Source organism: Dryobates pubescens, chromosome Z (genome assembly GCF_014839835.1).
Source record: "Dryobates pubescens isolate bDryPub1 chromosome Z, bDryPub1.pri, whole genome shotgun sequence".
Taxonomy (NCBI): Eukaryota; Metazoa; Chordata; class Aves; order Piciformes; family Picidae; genus Dryobates; species Dryobates pubescens.
The window spans coordinates 23,092,704-23,117,554 of NC_071657.1; the positions used below are offsets into that span (position 1 = coordinate 23,092,704).

The following is a 24,851-nucleotide window of genomic DNA, read 5'->3' on the forward strand; positions in this document are numbered from 1 at the left end:
TCCCCTCCATGTCCACCAAGGAGAGGAGGTTGTCCTTGCCCCTCCTCTTGCTATTAATATATTTATAGGAGGATTTTTTGTTGTCCTTCACAGCAGAGGCCAGTCTAGGCTCTAAATGGGCTTTTGCCTCCCTAATTTTTTTCCTACAAGACCTAACAACATCCTCAAACATTCTATGGGTTGCCTCACCTTTCTTCCAAAGATGGTACACCTTTTTTTCCCTTAGTTCTTTTAGAAGTTCATTACCCATCCGGCTGGCCATCTGCCCCAGGGGCTCATCTTCCAGCACACTGGCACAGCCTGTTCCTGCGCCTTCAAGAGTTCTTTCTTGAAGTAGGTCCAGCCCCCTTGGACCCCTTGGTTTTTAAGGGCTGTTTCCCAAGGAACATTCTGAGTTAGTTCCTTGAATAACGTGAATTCCACCCTCTGGAAGTCCAGAGTGGAGGTTTTCTTGCTGCCCCTCTTAGATTGACTGAGTACTGAAAATTCAATTATCTCATGATCGTTGGACCCTAAACAGCCTCCGACCACCCCATCACCCACCAGCCCTTCAATATTTGTGAAGAGGAGATCAAGCAGAGCCTTACCCCTGGTAGGCTCACGCAGCACCTGGGATAAGAAGCTGTCCTCCCTGCACCTCCTAGACTGCCTCCTCTCTGCTGTCTTGAGATCCCAGCAGATATCAAGCACATTGAAATCGCCCATGAGAACAAGGTCAGGCAATCTTGAGACAGCCTTTAGCTGCCTATAGAATGCTTTATCAACTTCTTCCTCCTGGTTGGGTGGTCTATAACAGACTCCAACCAGGATGTCTGCCCTGTTGGTTTTCCCTCTAATTTTCACTCACAAGCACTCAATCTGATGATCCCTGATCTCTTGCTCAATGGCATCTAGTGCCTTCCTGATGTACAGGGCCACCCCTCCACCCCTTCTGCCTTGCCTGTCTGTGCTGAAGAGCCTGTAGCCGTCAATTGCAGCACTCCAGTCATGTGAGTTGTCCCACCACATCTCTGTGATGGCAACTACATCATAACTTTCCTGCTGCAACAAGGCTTCCAGCTCCTCTTGTTTGTTGCCCATACGTTGTGCATTAGTGTAACACGCACTTCAGCTGGGCTGCTGGTTTCACCCCTGGGTCCAGCTTACCACCCCCAGACTCCTGCCTGGGGGGACTGGTTTCAGCCCTTACCCCTTCAAACCTAGTTTAAAGTCCTATCCATGAGACCAGCCAATTGCCTTCCTAGACTCTTTTTCCCTTTGAGGGATAGGCCATTCTCGTATACTGTGATCTTTCCCCTCCTCTGGGACAGATGTGCTCCATCTGTTGCCAGCTGACCTGGTGCAGTAGAAAGTTCTCCAAGATCAAAACACCCAAAATTATTTTGATTGGTGGTTTATTTTCACACGAGTTTCCATCCTGTTACTGGTGCTGTTGTGGAGCACTCTTACTGTGAGAATCTGGAGTGCATACTTTATATACAGTTGAAAGTAGGATATGAAGTCCGTAGAGAAAATGGATATAATTTACTGGGGAGAAGCATTTTCAAGACTATCAATATTTCAGAAGTTTTAAGGTTATACTAATATTTTTACAATGCATCAAATAATTGTAACAATATATTTCAGAATAATGTATTTTAATAAAAAGCTTTAAAATATTTTTTATGTGTGGATGTACGTACATTTTAAATTGTGAAATCAATTTACCTTGAGTCTGTGTTTAAACTGTTTCAACCTCTTGCTATTAGTTAATGTTTTATGTATTTGTCAGTGTTCTTGTTTGACATAAAAACCTGAAATCAATAAGCCAGCTATCTGCTAGAGATCATGTTAATGTTTACTTATAAAACTGAAGCATTTTTCCCCCCTCTTGATTTCTTCCCCCCGACCCCCAAGATTTACTTTTCATGCTTTGTATGTGCAATATTTGAAGCCAGATCCCTGAAAACCAAAATAACTCCAAGCCCCTGTCTGAATTACCTGCATCTTGTTTTAGTCCCACGAAAATTTGCTAATATCCCAGCTGCCTCCTGAAACAGCTGCCAGGTTGCTAGGTAGTCAGCATTATTTGTCTTTTAATAATGACGTCAGTATATCTGTTATTGTACCAGAGAGAGAATGTTCCTTGAGTGAACTGATTTTCCAGCAGTAGTCAATGAAGGTTTTTCTGTCTAGCACAACTTGAAGTCAGAATGAACCCAATAGAAGTTGACTGAAAATTCTGAAGTTTTACTTAAACATTAAACTTTCTTTGGGTTTTTTTTTTGGTGTTTTATTTTTCCAGTTATGCATTGTAGTAAATAGAGCACTCTCTGCTTGTGTGTTAATTATGCAAACTTATGTTCATCTGCTGGTATTTGTGACACTTGATGGGACAGGTTCTCTGTCCAGTGCTAGAAGCCAGAATTGTTCCTGGAAGTCATGGTTTTGAAAGCTTACATATTATATTGGGTGACTGTGAATATTGATATAAGGAATGTATGAGTTTTGATTTAATAAAAATAATAAATTGTGATTGCTGGTAGCAAGATATTAAAATAGAAAAAATCTCAATTAAACAGAAACAAAATGCTTGATATGACATTTACTATTCCTCTTCATTCTCTTTAACTGCAAAAGCATAATAATTCCTAACATGTAGCAAAAAAAGGGACTGTTTTCTATTTGTGCAACTTTGCAGTTTATCTATCATTATCAATTTTATTTACTCCCCACCAATGCACAATGTGAAGTGGATTTTCTAAATCTCTGGGTGGCAGAGTTTCCAGCACAGTCATCCTCTGATCTCATGGAAGCTGCTATTTTTGAGCTTTCTGGTCAGGATCTGACTTCCTTGAACTGAAAGACTACAATACTTGACATTTACTACCCATGCTCTGAACCAATGCACCAGCTTGCCTAGTTTCTATTTTTGTGTTCTAGCTCTTTGTGCCAGAGTTTTGAATTAGATTTTTAATTCCCAAGGTTTAATTTGCCTTGTGACTTGTGTCACAGTTAGGATTTAAGACTGATACTGCTTTGATGTTGGAGCATCTCCCACAGTAGTGGCCAGGCTTCCTATTCTGAATTACTAATCTGAACTATTGCTAACTGCTTCAACTATCTCTTCCTACATAGGATACCTTTTCTTCAACAGAGTGGAATTCAAAGCTGCCTTTCAGGACATAGTGTATGTAGTCCGTATTTAAGACTACAAAAATCCTGTTATGAGGAGCCTGCATCTCTTAAGTCTGCTTCTTTTTGAGGCTCTAGTAAAAATAATTGTATTGTAGTCACATCTGTGTTGCTACTGAGGACTTCAATAGAGGGTCCTATTTAATTAGAAATAATGTAGCTCTTCTGGATGTTTTGTTCCGAGACATACTTTAAAAATACCTTAGTGTTTCAAAGACAATATATTCACATGGTAATGTCCATGAAGTTTGCTGTTATGTCTTTAGAACTGAGAAGAGTTCTGGGGTTTGAAAGCAAGTTTAGCAAATTTTTTAAAGCTACAAACATTACTGAAATGAAGTTTGGTTTTGCTCTAAATCTGTGGTCTCTGTGGACAATTTTTAAATTACAAACTTGCATGAGATTAAAATCTCTTGATGCGGCTATAATTTATAAATGATCATTCTAGGTATGAGGTGACTTAAGAGGAAAAGGAACAAATACAAATAGTCACTATTTCTTTAGTGAAATTATTTCTAATGAAACCCCACACTTTTATATTAAGTTCATTCACAAAATAACAGTCATCAACGCATTTCTGAAAAATAAATGCAGATTTGGTAAACAGATGGTGAAAGTTGATGACACAAACTTGGTGAACATGTACAAGCCTTATGTAGGGGCACCATCATTAGTAATAACTAGACAGACTAAAGAGTCAACGTGCTTACAGTCACATATGAGAATCATGAGTCTTGCCCAAGATACTTGAAAATTATGGGACTCTGTAATGCCTGTCAGTTTTCAGTTATACTTACTGGCTTCTTTTGTCAGAATTGGTTTACTGCTACTGCCTTCAAAAAAAATTCTGAAAACTGATTGCAATACAGTATGTGTCTCACAATTAGAGGCAATTGGATGAGCTAATGTATTTCCTTCAGTAACAACACTTAATTTTGTCAGCTCTGTGTTTTCAATGTAGATACACCAAGACAACTGGGAAGTTATACTAGCTTAGGAACCGGCAGACCTCAAGGCAGGTCTCAGCTCTGCTGCTGGTTCTGTGAGATTAACATTCACAGCTCTCTTGCTTTTATGCTTTTTCTGTGAAAGCCTAATCGCAATTTGCCTCAACGGGCTGTTTGAGGGAAGTGTGCAATACACAGGTACTTACATTGGAGAAGGTAGGGATCCAGCTCCTGAACAAAGAAAGAATTTCACACTAAGTAAAAGACATTTCAGTACACTGAAAGCACCTCTTTAAAGATGAAGTATCACCTGAATTTCATTCCATAATGAGGTCCATTAATATCGATTGCTATTTTTAATTGCTTATGCATTCATACAGATTAATTTAGGAATAAAAGTCCCAGCTCTGTAGCAGCACCTGCATGGGCCAAAGATAGAGTAAAATTAATGTAGTACGGTCAGTCCTGTTTGTCTGTCTATCTATCTATCTCTCTATCTGCCTGCTGCATGTGCAATGAAACTGTGCAAGGCTTGAGGATTTCCAAATGCAAGGCACGTTTTAATGTCTTACATCGCTTTGAATGCTGTCGTCGGAACCCGCCGTTCCCAGCGGCCTCAGCCGCCAGTGCCGCCCAGGGGGTGCGCCAGGGGAGGTGGTGCTGCCGCGGGGGCGAGGGCCGCCTCGAGACCGACAATTTGCCCGCGACGCCCCGCGCGCCCCACCTCGTCCCGAGCCGCCGCCAGCCCATCACCCTGGCTCCTCGTGGCGGCGCTGCCAATTGGCGGGGGGTTGGGCTCCGCCCCTGGGGGGTGTGTGTGAGTGTGACAGCAGCCAATCGGCGCGCCTGCCGCGAGGGGTTTATAGGGGAGGGGGGGAGCCGGCACGGCCGGTAGGTGGAAAGAGTGCTAGCGGGAGGAGTGACGTGGCCATGGAGTGCGGGCGGCAGGTGGCGAACTTCGGGGCTGGGCCGGCGAAGCTGCCGCGCTCGGTGAGTCGGGGTCGGCACCGGGACCCTTTCCAGGACTGGTCGCGCCATTGCAGAGGGCGAGGGTGGGCGTCCTCATCTTCCCGGCGCTACTGGGGCGGCTGTAATGGCGCGAGCAGGTGGCGCCGCCGCACGCCGAGGGGACTGTCGCCTGGGCTGTGGGACAGCGGCTGGTGCGGCGCGTCCTTGCCTCACGGGTCGGGTCCATGGGGCTTTTGCAGGCTCCGACTGCAGAGCGAGTGCGAGGGAAGCTGCAGTAACGAGTTACAAGAAGGGTTACCCGCGTAGCAGCGGGAGGTCGTTTCTTCTCTCCCTCTCCGCGCAGTTAAATGCGCTGCTGAGCCTGGTGTTCTGGAATCGCGCCCTGATGTGGCTTTAGACTTGCTCTGACGGAAAGTTTTCTGAATCTGATCGTGCCGTTGTTCAGTTTTGGGATGGAAACCAAACCCTCGGGTGCGCGAGCACGACTACGTTCAGTGTGTTGTTTGCAAGCTGATAAATAACGTGCTAATACCCTGAGAAGTCTTTCAAGCATGATAATGAGTATGCTGTGGGCTCAACCCTGTGGAAAATTGCATCAGCAGCCATAGCTTATCCATTATAAAATCACATACTGAGGGAATATGGGGGTATGTCTGCCGAATTCTGTGCATCTGACTTTCAGAATCACTTGTTGTGGAACCTTTTTTTTTATTCTTCTCTTAGTTTCCTTCATTATATTATGTATTATTCATTTAACGTTTTAGGTGAACAAGTATGCTAGCTGGCACCTTCCTCCCCCCCTTTTCTTTTCCTTTCTCTCTTACCACAAAGATGTCCTTTATAGTGTATGCTGCAAATAAACTTCTTGGTTACAAAAAGAGCTGTCACCAGCACTGTTTCAGTATCCAACATTTCAGCAGAGTACTGAAAACCGAGGGTTTGAGGAGGGCATATAACTGAAAATCTGTATTAATGATCTTTCTCTTCTTGAAAATGCAGTACTCCTATATGGTCCATCACTGTGATTGTTTCACTTTGTGGGCTGATGCAGCACAAAGCACTTTGATTCACAAAAGCAAGAAGGTGCTGCACTTCGGCCACAACAACCCCATGCAGTGCTACAGGCTGAGGTCAGAGTGGCTGGAGAGCAGCCAGGCAGAAAGGGACCTGGGGCTACTGGTTGACAGCTGGCTGAACACGAGCCAGTAGTGTGCCCAGGCCATGGCATCCTGGCCTGCATCAGAAATAGTGTGGCCAGCAGGAGCAGGGAAGTCATTGTGCCCCTGTATGCAGCACTGGTTAAGCCACACCTTGAGTCCTGTGTCCAGTTCTGGGCCCCTCAATTTAAGAAGAATATTGAGACACTTGAACTTGTCCAGAGAAGGGCAATGAGGCTGGTGAGAGGCCTTGAGCACAAGCCCTATGAGGAGAGGCTGAGGGAGCTAGGATTGTTTAGCCTGGAGAAGAAGAGGCTCAGGGGAGACCTTCTTGCTCTCTACAACTACCTGAAAGGAGGTTGTAGCCAGGTGGGGGCTGGTTTCTTCTCCCATTCAATCAGCACCAGAACAAGAGGACACAGTCTCAAGCTGCACCAGAGGAAGTTTAGACTCAAAGTGAGGAGAGAGTGCTTCCCAGAAAGAGTAATTTGCCATTGGAATGTGCTGCCCAGGGAGGTGGTGGAGTCGCCACCCCTGGAGGTATTCAAAAAGAGATTGGACATGGCACTTGAAGCCATGGTTTAGTTAGTCATAAGGTGTTGGGTGATAGGTTGGACTTGATGATCTCTGAGGTCTTTTCTGACTTTACAGATTCTATGATGAGGTGGAGAGCACTCTTTGTCAAACAGTTGAACAAGCACTTTATAAATAGGCTGTGTGTTCCCTTTTAACACCAGCCTCCCTTGCGCCCCCACACTCTCCTTGGCATGGATAAGTTTGCATGTAAAAGATGGTTGTTAAAACATCATAATCTCTTAACATCAAAAGCAGCAGAGTTGTTCCTGGTTGACCTCTTGGTGACCAGCTGGTAGAATTGACAGGCCATGCAGATACACTGTCAGGAAGGTAGATATTTTAATTTTTTTATTTCTTCCAGGAGTGTCCAGCACATGTGGGTTCTTGGCAGATCCTGGGGCACATGCATGCAGAATTTGTTTGTCAGTCTTTCTACTGGGGCTCCCTCTCCTCCTGCTTACTTTAAGAGGAATCAACAGTATTTTTTCACATAAGGATTTACTTGAAATGAGAAGTTGCAGATCCTGTGGTTAGAATTGAATTCCATTTTGATATTCAAGAGCTATGGGAGAAGAAAGAAATGGAAGACTGAATCAGCAGATTAGGTATTCAGGGCTCCTGGGAATAGCTTGTGTTCTTCGTTGCCTCAAAATTTCTCTTCATTTCTCTAACTTCCAATAACATAGCAAAGGCTTATCTTCAAAACTCTGGGTCTTTATTCTGTGAAGCCAGCTCCTAACCTGTTCAGTCAGTTTGAGGTACCCAGTTCCTCAAGCTTATCTTTTTTCTTTGTTTTCCTCAATACCTTGATTGTCCTTTTTACACAAGTCAAATGAAATAACACAGGGTGAAGGGTTGGGAGTGTGTGTTTCAGATGCTTGATTAGAAAGTACACATGCAAACATTAAGTATTTTGTACAAGATTAGAAGTTTCATCCAGTCCCTAGAAATCAGTCTAAAATCTGGAAATGTAACTGTTGAAATAACTTAAAACAGTCTCCACAACAACCATATGATGTAATTAATAGAGCTTATAAAAACTCTTCATCTACTAGATATAATGAAATCATGTGTAATGTAATTAAATATAATAGCTATGTAAAACATATATATATACACACTTCTGTTAACCGGACAGTTGTCAAGTGAGATTATTGCAATATGGAGCAGATGGCATGTGTGCATTGGTGACCCCAGGTAGTGGAAAATTCCCTTAATTTAGTCGTCTTTTTTTCTTTTGTTAGGTGTTATTAAAAGCACAAAAGGAATTGGTGGACTACAAAGGACTTGGTATAAGTGTTCTTGGTAAGACTTCAGAAAAATTCTGTATTTTTCAGAATGTAAATGTTTAACCAAATTATTTTAGTAAGACTTTTTGATATTTCAGCTCCTTTTTAAAATACCTTATCTAGATCATACTTTCTTACACTGTTCTTCTACCATTCATCAGGGGACCATAAAATTATACATAGTTAGATGCTTAGTGATCCCAAACACTGGATTAGAGGCGAAAAATATAATTAGTCTTGCAGAAAACATGAGTACTTTTGGATTTTGGGGCAGGGATGTGTGTGCGCACATATATGTGCAAAATATATGATGTTTTATAGAGATACAGAGTATATAAAAATTTTGTATGTGTATATAGATAGCATATATAGTACCTTATATACTACATGGCAAAAAGTTTCAAGTGTAATTGATATGTGCCATTCTTGCTATTAGGCAGGCAGTGCTGTTCTGCTCTGAGGAGGAGGTATCTCCTATGCTGTATGGGTAGCTGACTGGCTTTTTAGTTCCAGCTGCCCAGTTTTATGCAAGAAGATGGTCAGCATTTTACAATTCTTGTGAAAGTGGTTGCTACAAGTAGAAAGTGCAGCAGCCTCTGCATGATTTGTGTGTTTAAATTGTGCACTCTTATAGAAGAAGGTGTTTGGATTTAGTAAAAAGAATTAGTATTAAGTGTCCTTAACAATTAAGACTGCTGCTTGAAAAAAACTGGTTAAATATAAGAAAACCAAACCTGTGCACTTTACTTTATACTTGCTACAGCATAAGCAGCAGAGAGGATTCTTAGTGAAGAAAGACACATGCCTTTATAGAATAAAAAAAAAAAATTAAAAAAAAATTAAAGCGAATGTAAGTTGTTCCTGGGGGTAGTAAGGCCATGTGAATGTACTGGGTTTGCATGGATCTGGGCAGGACTGGAAGTATAGGTCTTGTGTGGGATATTTAGGAAAACTCGGGAAAAAAAAAAATGCTTCTGCTGCCAGCTCCTTCAGGCATTTTGCTTCTGCAGTGTAAAAGGTTTAAAATGTAACGCAGTGTAAATGCAATTTTTAAATGTTGTCTCTTTGCTTCATGTTCTTTCTTCTTTCTCTTCCGCAAAAGAAATGAGCCATAGGACCTCAGATTTCACAAAAATTTTAAACACAGCTGAGAATCTCCTGCGTGAGTTGCTGTAAGTGAATTCGTTCTTCCTTATTGTTTGTTTGTGTTAATTGCAGCACTAGTAACTATTGTGAAGACCTTTTCTGAAAGCACCTTTTTGTTTTTCTTAGAATCTGTGTCTGATGAAGTGATAATTCTGGTGGGAGGATTGGTCTTCTGTTTGTCTGATGTTAATTTATTTGAATGTGACAAAGGGCTTTTGTTAGGGTTAAGATGCTTTTTGTATCTGCTGTACGTAGACTAGTTGAATTTCTGTTGAAAGTTTTTTTTCCTAAAATACATGAAGGGCATGAACTTTCATCAGGAAACAAATGGAAGCAGTAGAAACAATTTCTCTAGTTGTGTAGAGGTGATTTGTACATTACTCATCAGTCTGATTTTACTAACATAAGCTCCATGGGTGTGTTTTAGAATCGCTAAGAGTGTACTTTTCTTATTTGTAGCATTACATATTTTTTAAAATTTTGGAATAAATTTACCATGTCTCAAAATGAATGTTCTCATAGCAGCTAATAATGTTGGTCATGTCATATGAAAGCTTGACTCTTCTGTCACGGCCAGAATTATTGACAGAGGGATTTTAATGAATAATTTGAACAAGTAATCTTTAACTGTATGAACAACTTCTTACGGCACTTGCTTAGCATATACAACGTACTGTACAGTTGCACTTTCAAACTGAAGGATCTCAAAGCTGAACTCTTCTGTGAACACTTTGGTGTGACGTTCATGGCTTTTCTGTCAGGCTAAGAAATTAGCAATAGATAAATTGCAAATGAACATTAATTTTGCTGGAATATCTTTCAAGTTTCTATGTGCTATAATCATAAAATTACTTACGAGTTAATTGTTTAGTGCTATCCAAGGTGAGGGGAAGCTTGTTTTCATCAGTTTTTTTAATCAGTGCAATGTATAGTATTAGTCTTAAGTGTTGGAGTAAGTTAGTGGGATTTGGTTTAACCTCTTGGCAAAGTGTCTTCTATGATGAGAGTATTCTTCCTCAGTTGCTGCTAAATGCATAATATCGAGTTGTATGTATCCCGTGTCTGCTGGGAATAATATGAATTATTATTTCTTGCATGCAGAAATATACCTGAAAACTACAAAGTTATTTTCCTCCAAGGAGGTGGATCTGGTCAGTTCAGTGCAGTCCCACTTAATCTTATTGGTTTAAAGGAGGGAAGACATGCAGATTATGTGGTTACTGGAGCTTGGTCAGCAAAGGCAGCTAAGGAAGCAGAGAAGTATGCCAAAGTGAATATTGTTCATCCAAAACTAGGAACCTATACAAGTAAGTTGATGATTACATCCATCTGCGTGAGTGCTTAGCTTTTAGAATCACTGTAAAAATGGGTCCAACTCAGCTATGGGCATAATAAATATTAACTAGAGTCAACTGTCCAGCGCTCAAAAGATTGCTTGCCACATCTTTCCATGTTCATCACTGGGACATCTTTTAGATATCTTAACAGTTTCCACCAGAAAAGAATGGAGCAACTAGGCTGAACAGATCCTGGAAAAGTAACAAAAAGCAAACACATAAGGGTATGGAAACAGGTTTGTCATTGTTACTGTTTAATTGAGTTCTTAGTGGTTTGTAGGGACATTGCTACGTATTTCAGTTTTGGGTACACTCAATGAGATTGCTCTGAAATTTAGAAGCATGTCTAGGATCTAAACCTTATTGGCCCAGAAGTTGAGACCTGCATTCTCTTCCCTACTTTCAAGGGTTCACAAATGCTTACATTCTCCACCTGTGTGTCATGACAGTTAGCTCTGGAAGAGAAGAGGCATTTTCAACTCTTTCTCCTGAGGCTTCTTACTGGATGTAACATAATAACCACAGTGCAGAAAGAAGAAAAAAGTTAGGTCTGGTTGAGGCATTGGAACTTTGTATGAGAGAGCCTTTTAAGAATATTTAAAGTGTATAATTTGTCACTGGATATACTTAAATAGTTCTTGGTTTGAGTTGGAACAGACCTCAAAGATCATCTAGTTCCAACCTCCAATGCAACTTACCCTGCCAAAGAACAGCTGCTATTTTTCCCTTTCAGAGCTGGATCAGAAAATTCTAGATTAAAAAAACAAAAATTAGGATTTGGTATATTTTTTTGTTCTCAGGTAAGAAAAAGAAACTGTTACAAATAAAGTAACTTTTATTTGCAGATAACACTGAACAGTCCAGTCAGCTGCAGAGCACCACAGTATTTACAAGATGTGCTGACTTGAAATATAACTTTACATCCTCTGTAGAGTCAGATCCTTCCTGTGCTCAAATTCATACATACATAGAATAAACCAGGTTGGAAGAGACCTTCAAGATCATTGCATCCAACCCATCAACCAATCCAACACCACCTAAACAACTAACCCATGGCACCAAGCACCCCATCAAGTCTTCTCCTGAAAACCTCCAATGATGGCGACTCCACCACCTCCCCAGGCAGCCCATTCCAATGGGCAATCACTCTCTCTGTATAGAACTTTTTCCTAACATCCAACCTAAACCTCCCCTGGTGCAGCCTGAGACTGTGTCCTCTTGTTCTGGTACTGGCTGCCTGGGAGAAGAGACCAACATCCGTCTGTCTACAACCTCCCTTCAGGTAGTTGTAGAGAGTAATAAGGTCTCCCCTGAGTCTCCTCTTCTCCAGGCTAAGCAACCCCAGCTCCCTCAGCCTCTCCTCATAGGGCTTATGTTCCAAACCCCTGACCAACTTTGCTGCTCTTCTCTGGACTCGTTCCAGCAAGTCAACATCCTTCCTAAACTGAGGGGCCCAGAACTGGACACAGGACTCAAGGTGTGGCCTAACCAGTGCAGTGTACAGGGGCAGAATGACCTCCCTGCTCCTGCTGGCCACACTGTTCCTGATGCAGGCCAGGAGGCCATTGGCCTTTTTGGCTGCCTGGGCACACTGCAGGCTCATGTTCAGTCTACCATCAACCAGCACCCCCAGGTCCCTTGCTGCCTGACTGCTCTCCAGCCACTCTGACCCCAGCCTGTAGCACTGCATGGGGTTGTTGTGGCCAATGTGCAGAACCCAGCACTTGGATGTGTTAAATCTTACGTGATTGGACTCTGCCCATCTGTCCAGCCTATTGAGGTCCCTCTGCAGAGCCTCTCTACCGTCCAGCAGATCAACTCCTGCCCCTAGCTTGGTGTCATGAGCAAATTTACTGATGATGGGCTCAATGCCCTCGTCCAGATCATCAATAAAGCTGTTAAAGAGGATGGGGCCCAGTACTGATCCCTGGGGCACACCACTGGTGACTGGCCGCCAGCTGGATGTGGCACCATTCACCACCACTCTCTGGGCTCGGCCCTCCAGCCAGTTCCTAACCCAATGCAGTGTGCTCCCATCCAAGCACACTGCACACATAGTCTAAGGGAGTCTCTTCACCCTTTGGCAGTTGTAGATAAGGGGAAAGGCAGTAAATAATGGTGGAGGCAGTAGCAACACTACTTCCCCCTCACATTTTGGAGGTAAGAACAGAGGAAGAGCAGCCATTTGTTCTACTGCAAAGCCTGTTCTGTGCTGCCAGAGCATGCCTGTATATTGCATGTTGACAGGGGGAATCTTAGTTTTGTAAATCAGTTGCAAAGCTTGCGTAAGAGGTAGGTAGATGACCTTGTGTTCAGCTTGGGCAAGGCTGAAATGCTGCTGGGGATGCACAGAAATACAGCTTGCTTTGCCAGTGAGAAATTGAATGCTTCTATAGTTCCAAAGGCACCACAAGTGTTCTTGGAACCAGTGCCTGAATTATTCAGAAATGCAGTCTTGGGCCCTTAGGGTGGTGTTTTGTAGTCAGAATTGCAAAGTTTATGAAAATCTCTTAAAGAGTAAGGGCAGAAAACCAGAAGAGTGCTGCAATCTTATTGGTGGCTCATGACAGAATTTAGGAAATTTGTATTTCCTTGCAGATAAATTTTGGTAACAAGATAATTAATACCACATACTGCAAATTTATTCTGGGCTTCCACTTAAGTGCTGTGTTGAGGTAAAGATGCATGCTAGGAAAGTTACTTGTCTTCAGTGACCTTTGGTTTTCTTTTTTCTGTTCAGACATTCCTGACCCAAGTACTTGGAGTCTTAATCCAGATGCATCTTATGTCTATTACTGTGCTAATGAAACTGTTCATGGTGTGGAGTTTGACTTTGTACCTGATGTCAAAGGAGCAGTCCTGGTTTGCGACATGTCATCAAACTTCCTGTCCAGACCTGTGGATGTTTCCAAGGTACAGTATTGCGCACAATGCTGCACAAAGCATTTTCAGACTTTAATTTTCAAACTTAACAGTTAGGCACTTAGAAGTGTCTGGATGGCCAGAGATGCTGAGCAGTGAGATTAAGGAAAACATATTTTGTTAATTTGGTATCTGATGGTAGATATAAATACTAACATTTTGAACTGGATATTTTGGAGTCTGTGTTGTCCTTTTTTTTTGTTAAAAATACGCTGAATTATGAAACTGTGCATGTTAATAGCTGTCCAAGATTGTTTGCTGTGTGGTCTTTTCTAGCGCTGAGAAACCTCTTCTGAACCATATGTAGTCTGCAGATAATGGTATGGCTATAGCAGGGTACTGTTACTGAGAACTGTTGATCCTACTTCTTACATGGAAAATCTGAAACCCTTTTTAAGCTGCTAAAGCTTCCTGTGCCTCAATTCCCATGTCTGTTTCACAGATAATAGAGGGAGAACTTGCTTATGTTTGTAAAGTGTGTTACCAGTGAAAAGTGCAACTGATTAGTGAAGTAGTATGCCTGACTTTTCATATTTGTGTGCAGCAAAAGGAAGGGGCAGTTGTTGCTTTTGTCTTGGCCTTTCCTGGTCTGTCTCTTTTGGCAGGTGGATTATATGACACCTGTTCTGAAATGCCAGATTGACTGAAAAATTATGGGATCCATGCATGAATTATTTTCAGTAAATATTCAGTAATGTGAAGGTAGGGACAGGCTGCTTTGAGAATTACTTGTGGCTACATCACATTTAGCATCAGGAAGTTTTTTTCTGTTTTTCCTCAGCTGAATGAAGAAATATGGTTCTGATAGTAGTCATAAATGGGATAAAAGCTGTATTTGTCAGTGCCCTTTGACCTATAGCTTGCTCATTTTCAACATGTTCTCCAAAGCTGATTTGTGTGCCTGTTATATAATGACAATGGTGTATTACTCAATTATAAGATCAAATATGCATGTAGCAAAGTCCTCCTTTTTTTTATTCCAAACTTTAGTTTGGTGTGATTTTCGCTGGTGCTCAGAAGAACGTTGGCTGTGCTGGAGTTACTGTTGTAATAGTACGTGAGGACTTGCTGGGATTTGCACTGAAAGAATGCCCTGTAGTACTGGATTACAAAACACAAGTCACGAATGGCTCTTTGTATAACACTCCACCATGCTACAGGTAACTTAACCCTGGTGTTGGTATCTTTTACTCAGAAAGGTGCAGCACTGCCATCTGTTGCTCTTACCGAGAAGTTCCAAAAGTTGGGTAGTTGCATTCAAGTCACTCATATCATTGGAGAGTGAAAACATGAAGTGTCCAAAACGGCATTACTGTATTAGGCTTTGAGGTTGCCTAGTGGGACTCAGCCAGAAAGGACATAGTTTTTTTAGAAGCTAATATTGTTTGTCATAACTTGATTGCAGAAGTTTCAGGGTCCACTTCTGAGTTACATGAATGCAACTCTTCGTCAAATCAGTGCTGGGGCTTCTGTCATTGCAGATGGGTAATGTGACAGTCTTGCTTCTTTAAAACTCAGTATAGATTTGATTTAATTTCTTCCTGATGCTGTTGATAGTTTTTTAACTTCCAGATCCCTATTGAATTTCTCTGATGGGAAATGGTAAATGTTGTTACTAAAGGTTTTACAAGACTCTGACTCTCTGTTCCTCTGTAGCTACAGAATTCACTGCTGTTGGTCTTGAAATCAAATGGAAAAGGGTTGTTTAATTTGTTTTAAAGGCACTGTATCATTGCTTCACTTTATTCTTTGGTACGGCTCTCCATATTTCTTTGACTGCTTCCTCTGTGTTTCACCTGGCATCCAACAATAAAATTGGTCTAGTTTCATAATCATTCATTGCAATTGAGATCATAAAATTGTATCTGATGGTTTTGTGTGTGCAAGAAACAGAACAGACTACAACTTGCTCTTCTAAAATTCCTATCTTTTAGCTGCTGGTAGCTAATGAGATAATGCTTTGCTGCTGGAATATTTGAGTGTTGAGCCCATAGTATCTATCCATTCTTAGTATGAAACATTTTTATATCAGTGCCCACTGGAATTACTGTTTTAAAAAAGAAAATCTTCAAAGCAGATATCCTTTGTTTCTAGAAGTTCTAAAAATTACTTTGAAAACAATGATTCCTGCCTTTAAAGACAGGGTTTCCTGCTGATCTAGAGAATTTATGATGTAATCTTATATTGACATTAATCTAAGCTCTCACAACTTTTGTGTGTGTACCAGAATTTGCAAATTTAAGTTGACTAATGATGTCCAACAGGTATTAAATGCACTGTATAGGCATAAATTAGTGGTTCCTATCTATAAAGCCTGCCTTGGTGCTGTCACTTACATTGAGCAGAACTTTAACTGATACTAATTGTAACTCTGAATCTATTGATTGTATGCTACTGCAGTAGACACAAAGGTAGTTTTCCTAGTTTGTCAAGAGTATATAGTGCTGTAATGATGTACTGTTGGGTCAACCTGTCTGTCCTGTCTTCTGGGTACACCCATTATTCTTCGGACACTGCTGTTAAGACACAAATTAACCTTACAATGCTTTCAGATTTGTCTTCTTGCCAAATGTAAATTTGTATCCTTGACTGTAGGTGTGTCTCTTTTTGCCCAATGATTGATTAAAGCCTCTCTTTCTCACACTCTGTTTTCTTGTCTGCCAAGTCACACATACTCTCTTGGACACTGTGTACTTGGACATGCTGGGTTTTAAATCCTGCCATTCATGTTTTCCAAATACAAAGCTATTTCCATTTGAAAACCCAAAGTTCTTATTCTCTGCACTGGAGTACAATGTTGCTCCTGGTTTGAAAAGCAAACCAGATTAATTTCTGCAACTTGATTTTTAGCTACTGCAAAGAACTTCTGGAAGTGCTGCTTTTGCTGCAATTTAGTACCTGTCAGCAACATGAGCTGGGTATTGGGAGATTGAGTGCTGAAAATACAATTGAATTAACAGTCTTTCTCCTTTCTGGTCTCTGTCCTGGCAGACTTCACTCCCAGACTCACTCCATGGTACAGACCTACACTGGGGTACATTACAGAATTCAGAGTGTAACACAGATTGATGATGTTGGCAGAGTGTACATCTGTTGGGCTTGGCTCTAAATACCTCTTCCTTTTTTTTTTTTTTTTTTTTTTTGAGGAACTGGCAATGCTTACTAGTTCTCTTTTTGTCTGCTCTTTTCCTTGCACTTTAATTGTTTACTGGCAAGCAGTTAGAAAATAGTAACTGAATTTGCAAAAGCTACTTCAACAGGATGTTAAAGTGATGCTAATGGCTTTAGCATTTTCATACTGTAGAGGCTGGCTACTTTGATCCTAACCTGCTTTGCTAAAATTAACAATGAATTTGCTATAAAAATCTTGCTTCCAAGATCCAGAATGGATTTTGCATTTACAATTTCTCCAGAAACACTTTGACTGACTTGAAAGGGGAAAAAAAAAATAGTTTTCAGCTGGCAGGGTTTTGCAGCTGACTCTAAGGCTGAATTCTTTAAGCTTTACTTGTCCAAGAAGTCTTGCTCATGGAAATTAGGGCAAGAGATGAATGTGGCACTGTATATTAGGCAAGGGCATAAGCTATGCCTCACTTAAATCCTTCTCTCTGGAATATTTGACAGCATGCTGTCATAAACGTGACAAAATTGTGCTCTTGGAGATATAAAGTACTTAGTATGAAATTCAATCTGTAACCTTGGTTATTCTGCAGTCCTTTGACAGTGCTCAAAGATTTGATACTGGCATCCACTGAAAAAGTAAAAGCAAAGGAAATTTAAAGCAGCCTCCTGCTTTATTTGTGTTTGGGGAAAATTGTAATGTTCTTTGAGCACTCCTTTTGAATATGTAATGAAGGGATTAATAAAAGCAAACTTATTGAAAAAATGCCTTAAACTTGTGAGCAGGTTTTTGTTAAGTATTGTAGTTGTGGGAAATGCCTGAACTTGTTCAAGTGGAGTTTTGTAGCAAAAGGACAAAGGCAAAAGGCCCTGGGGACTTTTTTTCATGCTGCACTTAGTAACAAACATTGAAATACTTGGTCTTAACTAATGTGATGCTCACAGGCCTCCAAGGCCTTACATAGAACAGTAATGAATAATTGACACATTATTTGTTTTGCCAAACTTAAGTATTTATGTGGGCAAAATGTGTTTTTAGACAGAAATGGGATTATAGCTTTTTTTTTTTAACATTTGTGAAATGTGATTAATTTCTGGCATTATTAATGTACATACATTTGAGATTCATCCCTGTATCTTTGCTAGAGCAACTCCACAGGGTGGATGCTGCTAAGTTTTGTGCTATATCTTTGGTACTTTCTAGGGCTTGACAGGCAGTTGTGTGATCAATGAACTAACAGTCCCTGCAGCATGGCTGGCATGTCCTTGGGAGCCCTGCAGGAGATACAGAAAGCCTACAGAACTTGTCCTTTTGTGGTACAAAGTGTTAAGATTGATGCAACAGATTAGTGTATCATTTAAATTTCAGAGTACTCATCTGTGTCCAAAAATCACTGCCCACTTAGAACTGTCATTATTAGTAAGACAGTCTGGATTCTGATGTTAATCTTAAGCATCCTAACCCAAAATGTAACATTTTGTTGCTGAAACATTTGGAACTATCAAACGGGACTGGTTTTTTTTTAATGGTTGTGTGGGTTTGTTTTGTTTGTTTTACATCATCTGACTGAAAAGCTTTTTTCCTCTTGCAGTATTTATATCATGGGATTGGTACTGGAATGGATAAAGAATAATGGTGGAGCTGCAGCTATGGATAAACTTAGTTTAATCAAATCACGAATGATATACGACATTATAGACCAATCTAATGGATTCTATGTGTAAGTTGCTGTGCTTTTCCCCTTGTTTTCAATGTTTGTTGCAGAGCCAAATATTTTTAACTTTTACGAGTCTTGACTGCACCAGTTGCCTTTTCAGTATACAGAAATTTGTGCAAACCATTCACTTGAGGCTCATCCTTAGACAGAGTTATCATTCCAGTAGGAAGTTATTTCAAGTTATCCTATATGAATAGTTGTGAAGCATATTAATAGCATGTGTTCTAAACTTAATAAAGTGCAGGAGCCTGGAAGAGTATACAAAAAAAGGCAAAAAGCAGATTCTGGTTTGCATGCTTACTGAATCACTTGGGGAAACAGAGGCCAAACCAGAGAAAGTGGTTTGTAAGAAACTGCAGAGACCACTTTTGCATTATTCTTTCTACCATCTCTTTCAGTAGTCAGACTGCTTTTTCTCTGTGAAGCAGAACATTTTTATTAGTTAATTGTGCTGAGTTTGGAAACACTTTCTGAAACAGGAAGGGGAAGATCAGGCTTAGATGTTTTTAAAATGTAATGTTTTCTTTATGTACAGTTTATTTTCCTCAGTTATTCTTGATGGTTTTCCAAAGCAGATTTAACCCTCTGATCTTTACATGTTGTTGGCAAGGTATTTTTTATGCTCACAGTACCCACAATATGTATAGATGAAAGCAGATGTAATTTAGAATAATTCTAATTCTCACCAAGCACAAACTTGTCATTGACTATGAAATGACAAAATATTTTCCTTCACTTTCAGTATAAAATCAACAGTTTTGGGACCTGATTAACTTTCCAGTCAAAATTAGGATAGGAAAAATTAAAATTCAGCTTTAAAGCTAGCTATAACTTTAATTGGCAGGGATATATTCTGGGCCCCTCAGTTTAAGAAAGATGTTGAGTTGCTCAAATATGTGCAGAGAAGGGCAACAAAGCTGGTCAGAGGTTTGGAGCACAAGCCCTATGAAGAGTGGCTGAGGGAGCTGGGGTTGTTGAGCCTGGAGAAGAGGAGGCTCAGGGGAGACCTTATTGCCATCTACAACTACCTGAAGGATAGCCACGTGGGGGTCAGTCTCTTTTTCCAGGCTGCCAGCCACAGGTCAAGAGGACACAGTCTCAAGCTGCACCAGGGGAGGTTTAGGCTGGATGTTAGGAAGAAATTCTTCACAGAAAGTGATTGGCCATTGGAATGGGCTGCCCAGGGAGGTGGTGGAATCACCATTGCTGGAATTACTTAAAATAAGACTGGATGAGGCCCTTAGTGCCATGGTTTAGTTGATTAGATGGTGCTGGGTGATAGGTTGGACTTGATGATCTCAAAGGTCTTTTCCAACCTGGGTTATTCTGTATAGTGTCATCATAATGTTTAATACATTCTGCTTATCCATTTAGTTAATGAGAACAGGTTTGCCTTTAAGATCAGGATTGTAATCCTACTCTACTGAAATCCTAAGGGTTTTCATAAATGTCAGTAAGCAAATGAAGCCTTAAAAACATTTAGTGACAAATAGAAATCTCTTTCTGGCAGCTGGGCTGGTCTGTCAGATGTTGAGTGGGAAATGCAATGCAGGTGTGATGGTCAGTTGGGAAGGCAAAGTAAGCTTCACTGAGTGGTATGTATCATACTAAACAATACAGTTAAGTATCTGGATTACTTTTTTCCTATTGTATCTATGACTAAAAGCAAACTGTATGAAGGTGCCTTCTTGGCTGTAACAGGCAGCCTAATCTGTGGCGGGCTTCACTGAGTGGCAGTGAAGTAATATGAGTGACTGTCCTGAAGGGACAAAAAGCCTCAAAAATGCTCTGAATGAGACAATGGGGCAGGAGCCAGCAGGTCTGGTTTTTCAGGAAATTGCCCACATTGCCCAGACTTGTCTGAACATGTCTTGGGCTCCAAGTGGGCCAACTGTGCTTCAGTTTACCCAGATAGACTGCAAGGCCCCTTGCTGTAAGTGTTGTATATCCCAGAGCCCAGGAGCAGACACATGTGTCTTGCCAGGCTGAGAGATGAACCCCAAGAAGAGCTGAGAGTCCCCGGGACAGTTTTGTTTTATTGGAAGAAGCAACAAGCACTATTGTGAAGATTGCAACTAAAGAACCTCTCCAAACAGGCAAAGCTACAAAGCCTTAGGAGATAAACCCTGTATGTGCCTTAGTGACAAGCTGCAGAAGCCAACAGAACGTGAAACTGTGTTCCTGAAGCTTTCACATGGTCGATGCCATTTTGGTTTTGTTTAAATCTCCACGTGTGCTGCGTGGTACCACGATCAGCGAGTATTTACAAAGTCTGTTTTTTTGCAAGCATCTGTTAAAGGTCTGTTGCCCTAGACAATTCCAGCGTTCCGCCCACCCCCTGGTGGGCAATCTCCGGCATGTTGCCAGTGTTCTCTTTTTTTCTTTACAGTTTCAGTTACTGTTTGTTGTTTCTGGAATTTTACTCATATTGTTTAAATTGTTACATGTTCCTGCTGGTGAGGTATCTGTTCCACAATTGGATATTTCAAACCAGTAAATAGGTTTTATTAATATCTTCTGTGGGATTTCCACCTATTAAATATCAATAACCTCCATACGATCATGACATTGATGTGCCTCAGTGTGACAAGCCATTTAAGTGAATAGACACTTTATTCCACAAAGTGCTGTCTGCCTTTTGCAGTTTGCTTTTCAAAGTCTGCACTGGGTTACTTTGAGTTGTCTAATAGCAACTATAGTGTATCTACAGTTACTCACTTATGCGAATGATTACAAACAGGCCTTTTCAAACAGTTTTCCTGGTTGCATCTGAAATAGAAAATTTGCATAGGCAGATACTATAAATTTTTTTCTCTTCACAATGAAGACCTCTGTACAAAGGAATAAGGGAGTAACTGAAAAATTATATCCCTTCTTTGTTAAATAGAATAATAATAGGTATGAAGTATACATCCAGTGTATGAAAACTTACTCATAATGAATTCTTGCAGAATCCTAGCCTTAGGAAAGCATAGATCTGGAGGCTTCATATTTCCTTTGTAACAAGAAGCACTACAGAAAAATGTTTAAAGAGAGATTTTGCTTTAAATGTGCCTGGAATTTTCAATTCTAGTTTAAAGGAAATTTTAAGAGATTAAAGAGCTGTGTTGTACTTCCTGTATGTTGTGGCCATGTATGCATGCATATTCGTTCCAGATATCTCTTCTGTACTTGAAATGTTCATGTTCTGTATAATACTGATGTAGGAGGTGGACTTGAGAGCACTAACAAAAGCCTCTAATGTAAACTTACTGTAAATTTAATGTAAATTTGTGTAAATTTACTTATGCTATGTTCTTATACTTCTGTTAGCTCTCTTTGGCTAGGTAGCACTCTGGTAGCACTTGTGACTAGCTGGTTAAAAATAAGTGTGCCCGTCTGAGAAGAGAGCATAAACTGGCCTTGCTTAAATGTAACTGATAATTCCATGGCTGGGATGGTTGGTTTTATGTGATGGGTTGTGGTTTGTTTGGTTGGGTTTTTTTTAATAGGTAAGTTTGCAAGCCTCCTGTGGATTCCTCTGGGGCAATTTTGAGCATATCAGCAAAGTCTAATAAACTTTCCAGATTCTGTTGCTCGTAGTTAAATAAGGAAGGTTGCTCTCATTATCAGGAAGTAACAACTTTTTCAATTTTGGAGGAACTACCGTGATGTTAAATAGATGCATTTATTCACTTCCTGAAACTGTACATAGCCGTAGAAAGGATAAATTTAGTGCAAAACAGGTTAATCATTTTATTCTGGAACCTTTCTAGGTGTCCAGTGGAGAAAAAGAACCGAAGCAGAATGAATGTCCCTTTTCGTATTGGCAGTACCAAGGGTGATGAAGCACTGGAAAAGAAATTTCTTGAGAAAGCTGTGGAACTTAACATGATATCTCTGAAAGGACATCGGTAAGTATTGGTCAGATGAATCCTTTCCCTGTGCAGAATAAACTGTTGCTACCAGTGGTATGGCAGCAGGCATTGTGCATTGGCTTGCCAGCCTTTCTTGTAAACAGTGCCTCATATTCCTTAGGCATCATATGGGAGTAATGGCAATCTAGACTGTAATCAGAGACTGGTGGTGGCTCAACTACTGCTCAGGGTGCGGTTGGGCTCAGAGCTTTCTCCTGAATTCTGTTTTTGTCTCCAGTTTGATAAACCTGTCTTTGTGCAGATGCCAAAGAATGGCCAGCAAATGCCTGACTGAGGTCAGATTCTATCCTTGTATAAAAAGCCTTTTGTTACATGGCTTGTCTACCCTGTTGCAAGTTCCTTCCCAGGTAAAATGGTGCTGGTTGGATTAAAAAAGATTACTTTTTGGTGTCACAGAGCTACAGATTTGGAGCTGTAAAAAACCCAACCAACCAAAACACCCTAGTAAATAGTGACCTCTTCTAGACTGTAAGCTTGCTTAAAATTAAATATTGCTTCTCATTCATGTAAACTGTCAATTGTATCCCTTTGCAGTAGAATTAGGTTTAAATGTGAATTTATATTAGTGTACTTTTGTAAATTATGAAAAAAGTTCTACTTTTCTTTTCCCCTCCTTTTCAATTTAGATCTGTGGGAGGAATCCGGGCCTCTTTATATAATGCGGTGACCGTAGAAGATGTTCAGAAACTTGCAGCTTTCATGAGAAGCTTCATGCAGATGCATCAGTCCTAAATGTCCATGGGTTAGAATGATGCTGCACATGTATGAAATAAAAGCTAAGGGATTTGAAAATCACTGCGCACAGTTGTAGCATGCAAGTTATATTTCTTTTAATTCCTGTAGCTATTTTAGTGTTAACCATGTGGAACTAAGGCCCAATCTTGCAGTGGCCCTGGCTTTGGAGGTCAGAATCCCCAGATTGATCCAGACTGGTTCCAAAATTGGCATAACAGTATTTTTAATGTGTTATTAGAATGTGCACTAAGATGCAATGGATCTGAGTTTTTTTCTTGTTTCTAGCCACAAATCTTCAGCAATACTTTGTTTTCAGTAAACTTCAGGAGGCAAAACTTATTGTTGTAAGCTTTGTAATGCTTTACAAATATTCTGTGACTGCACAGTGAAGCTAAAACTAACATTAAATGTTCCTTAAGGATATATATACTTGTTGTATAGGGTATATTCTTAACATATCTGCATACCATCAGTATTTAATAGTTAAACATAGGTGCTCCTAACTTAAGGACCTTGCCTTCATGCCCATGCTTGAAGTACTATTGTAACAGTTCCATGCAGCCATACTCTTTGTGGTTAGTCTGTAGGACTGGGCCTTTTTAGTATTATCATTTATTAGTTTAAAGTTAAGGTGCATGAGTCTGTAACTAAATACAACACGATGATGTTTACTCCTCTATTCATTTTATATATTACACTTCTCTAGGTTATTAATTTTATGTTCTTATTTTGGAGCATGCATATTTGCTCCTGACAAACTTATTTTTAATTTGTGAACCTTGTGCCAGACAATGTTACTATATTCCACTTAATGGATTTGGGGCTTTCTCTGCACTGACCTCCTAGCCTGAAGTGCAGCAGGCTTTCTTCTCTGGTGCTTCTTGTATGTCTTCCCTCTCTAATTGCTCCAGTATTTTCTCTCTTTCCATTGTTTCAGTCCTTTATACCTTTTTTATGTGGGGATTTGTCCAGCTGCAGTAAATGAAAAGCTTGATTTCTCTGTCTTTTCCTGACTCCATCAATTTCTGGTTTACCTTTCTTGCCTCATCTGGTTTATTTCAGATTTTGACACTCTAGCTAGAGTGGGAACTGTCATTATGCAGAGATCTTCAGAAAAGCTGTTATTGTATGTTTGAGTTACTTTTCCCTCTGTGAATTTACTGCCAGTGACCATGTATTGACACTAGCCTCTTCACTGTAGAAGCTGTCTGCTACTATCATACTGTTTAGTCTTACTGCAGCTGGTTTCAGACTGTAAACTCCTTGGTAGAGGACAAGCATTTTTTGATCTATTTTTACCAGTACAATTTAGTAATGATGATGATGGACTGTCCCTTTCTTGTGGAAGCTCATAGCGGTCAGCGGAGGTTAGCTATGGCTGAGTTATATTCCTATTTGAAAAGTCATAATTTGAGTACTGTTTTAAGATTTTTGTCAACTTACTGTAACTCAAATAAAATGGTTGAAGAAAATAAAATTTAATCACAGCATGCTGTGAAGTACCTGTGTTTGTCTGAGGCTTAGAATCATAAAATCAATAAGGTTGGAAGAGACCTCAAAGATCGAGTCCAACCTGTCACCCTAGACCTCATGACTAGACCATGGCACTGAATGCCGCATCCAATCCCTTCTTGAACACCTCCAAGGACGCTGACTCCACTGCCTCCCCAGGCAGCCCATTCCAATGGCTAACGATTCTCTCGGTGAAGAACTTTCTCCTCACCTCGATCCTAAACTTCCCCTGGTGCAGCTTGAGACTGTGTCCTTTTGTTCTGATGCTGGCTGCCTGGGGAGAAGAGACCAACCCCCTCCTGGCTACAGTCTCCCTTCAGGTAGTTGCAGAG

At 40.6% G+C, this 24,851-nt stretch overlaps 1 protein-coding gene across 1 annotated transcript; it reads left to right on the forward strand.

Annotated features, from left to right (window-relative positions):
- Positions 1–5,024: 5,024 nt before the first annotated feature.
- On the forward strand, positions 5,025–23,144 carry PSAT1 (phosphoserine aminotransferase 1). The gene is made up of 9 exons (XM_054178531.1): positions 5,025–5,111; positions 8,068–8,128; positions 9,215–9,284; positions 10,360–10,565; positions 13,336–13,508; positions 14,508–14,677; positions 18,230–18,358; positions 22,111–22,248; positions 22,899–23,144. The coding sequence occupies exons 1-9, from the start codon at positions 5,052–5,054 to the stop codon at positions 23,002–23,004; spliced, it is 1,113 nt and encodes a 370-aa protein (XP_054034506.1). The 5' UTR covers positions 5,025–5,051; the 3' UTR covers positions 23,005–23,144.
- Positions 23,145–24,851: the final 1,707 nt, after the last annotated feature.

What these genes read in the sequence shown, in the direction of transcription:
- PSAT1 (XM_054178531.1), top strand. Translation starts at nt 5,052, where the DNA reads ATGGAGTGCGGGCGGCAGGTGGCGAACTTCGGGGCTGGGCCGGCGAAG. An exon ending in CGGCGAAGCTGCCGCGCTCG is followed by an intron (nt 5,112 to 8,067) that starts GTGAGTCGGGGT and finishes TTCTTTTGTTAG; the next exon opens with GTGTTATTAAAAGCACAAAA. An exon ending in AACACTCCACCATGCTACAG is followed by an intron (nt 14,678 to 18,229) that starts GTAACTTAACCC and finishes TTCCTCTTGCAG; the next exon opens with TATTTATATCATGGGATTGG.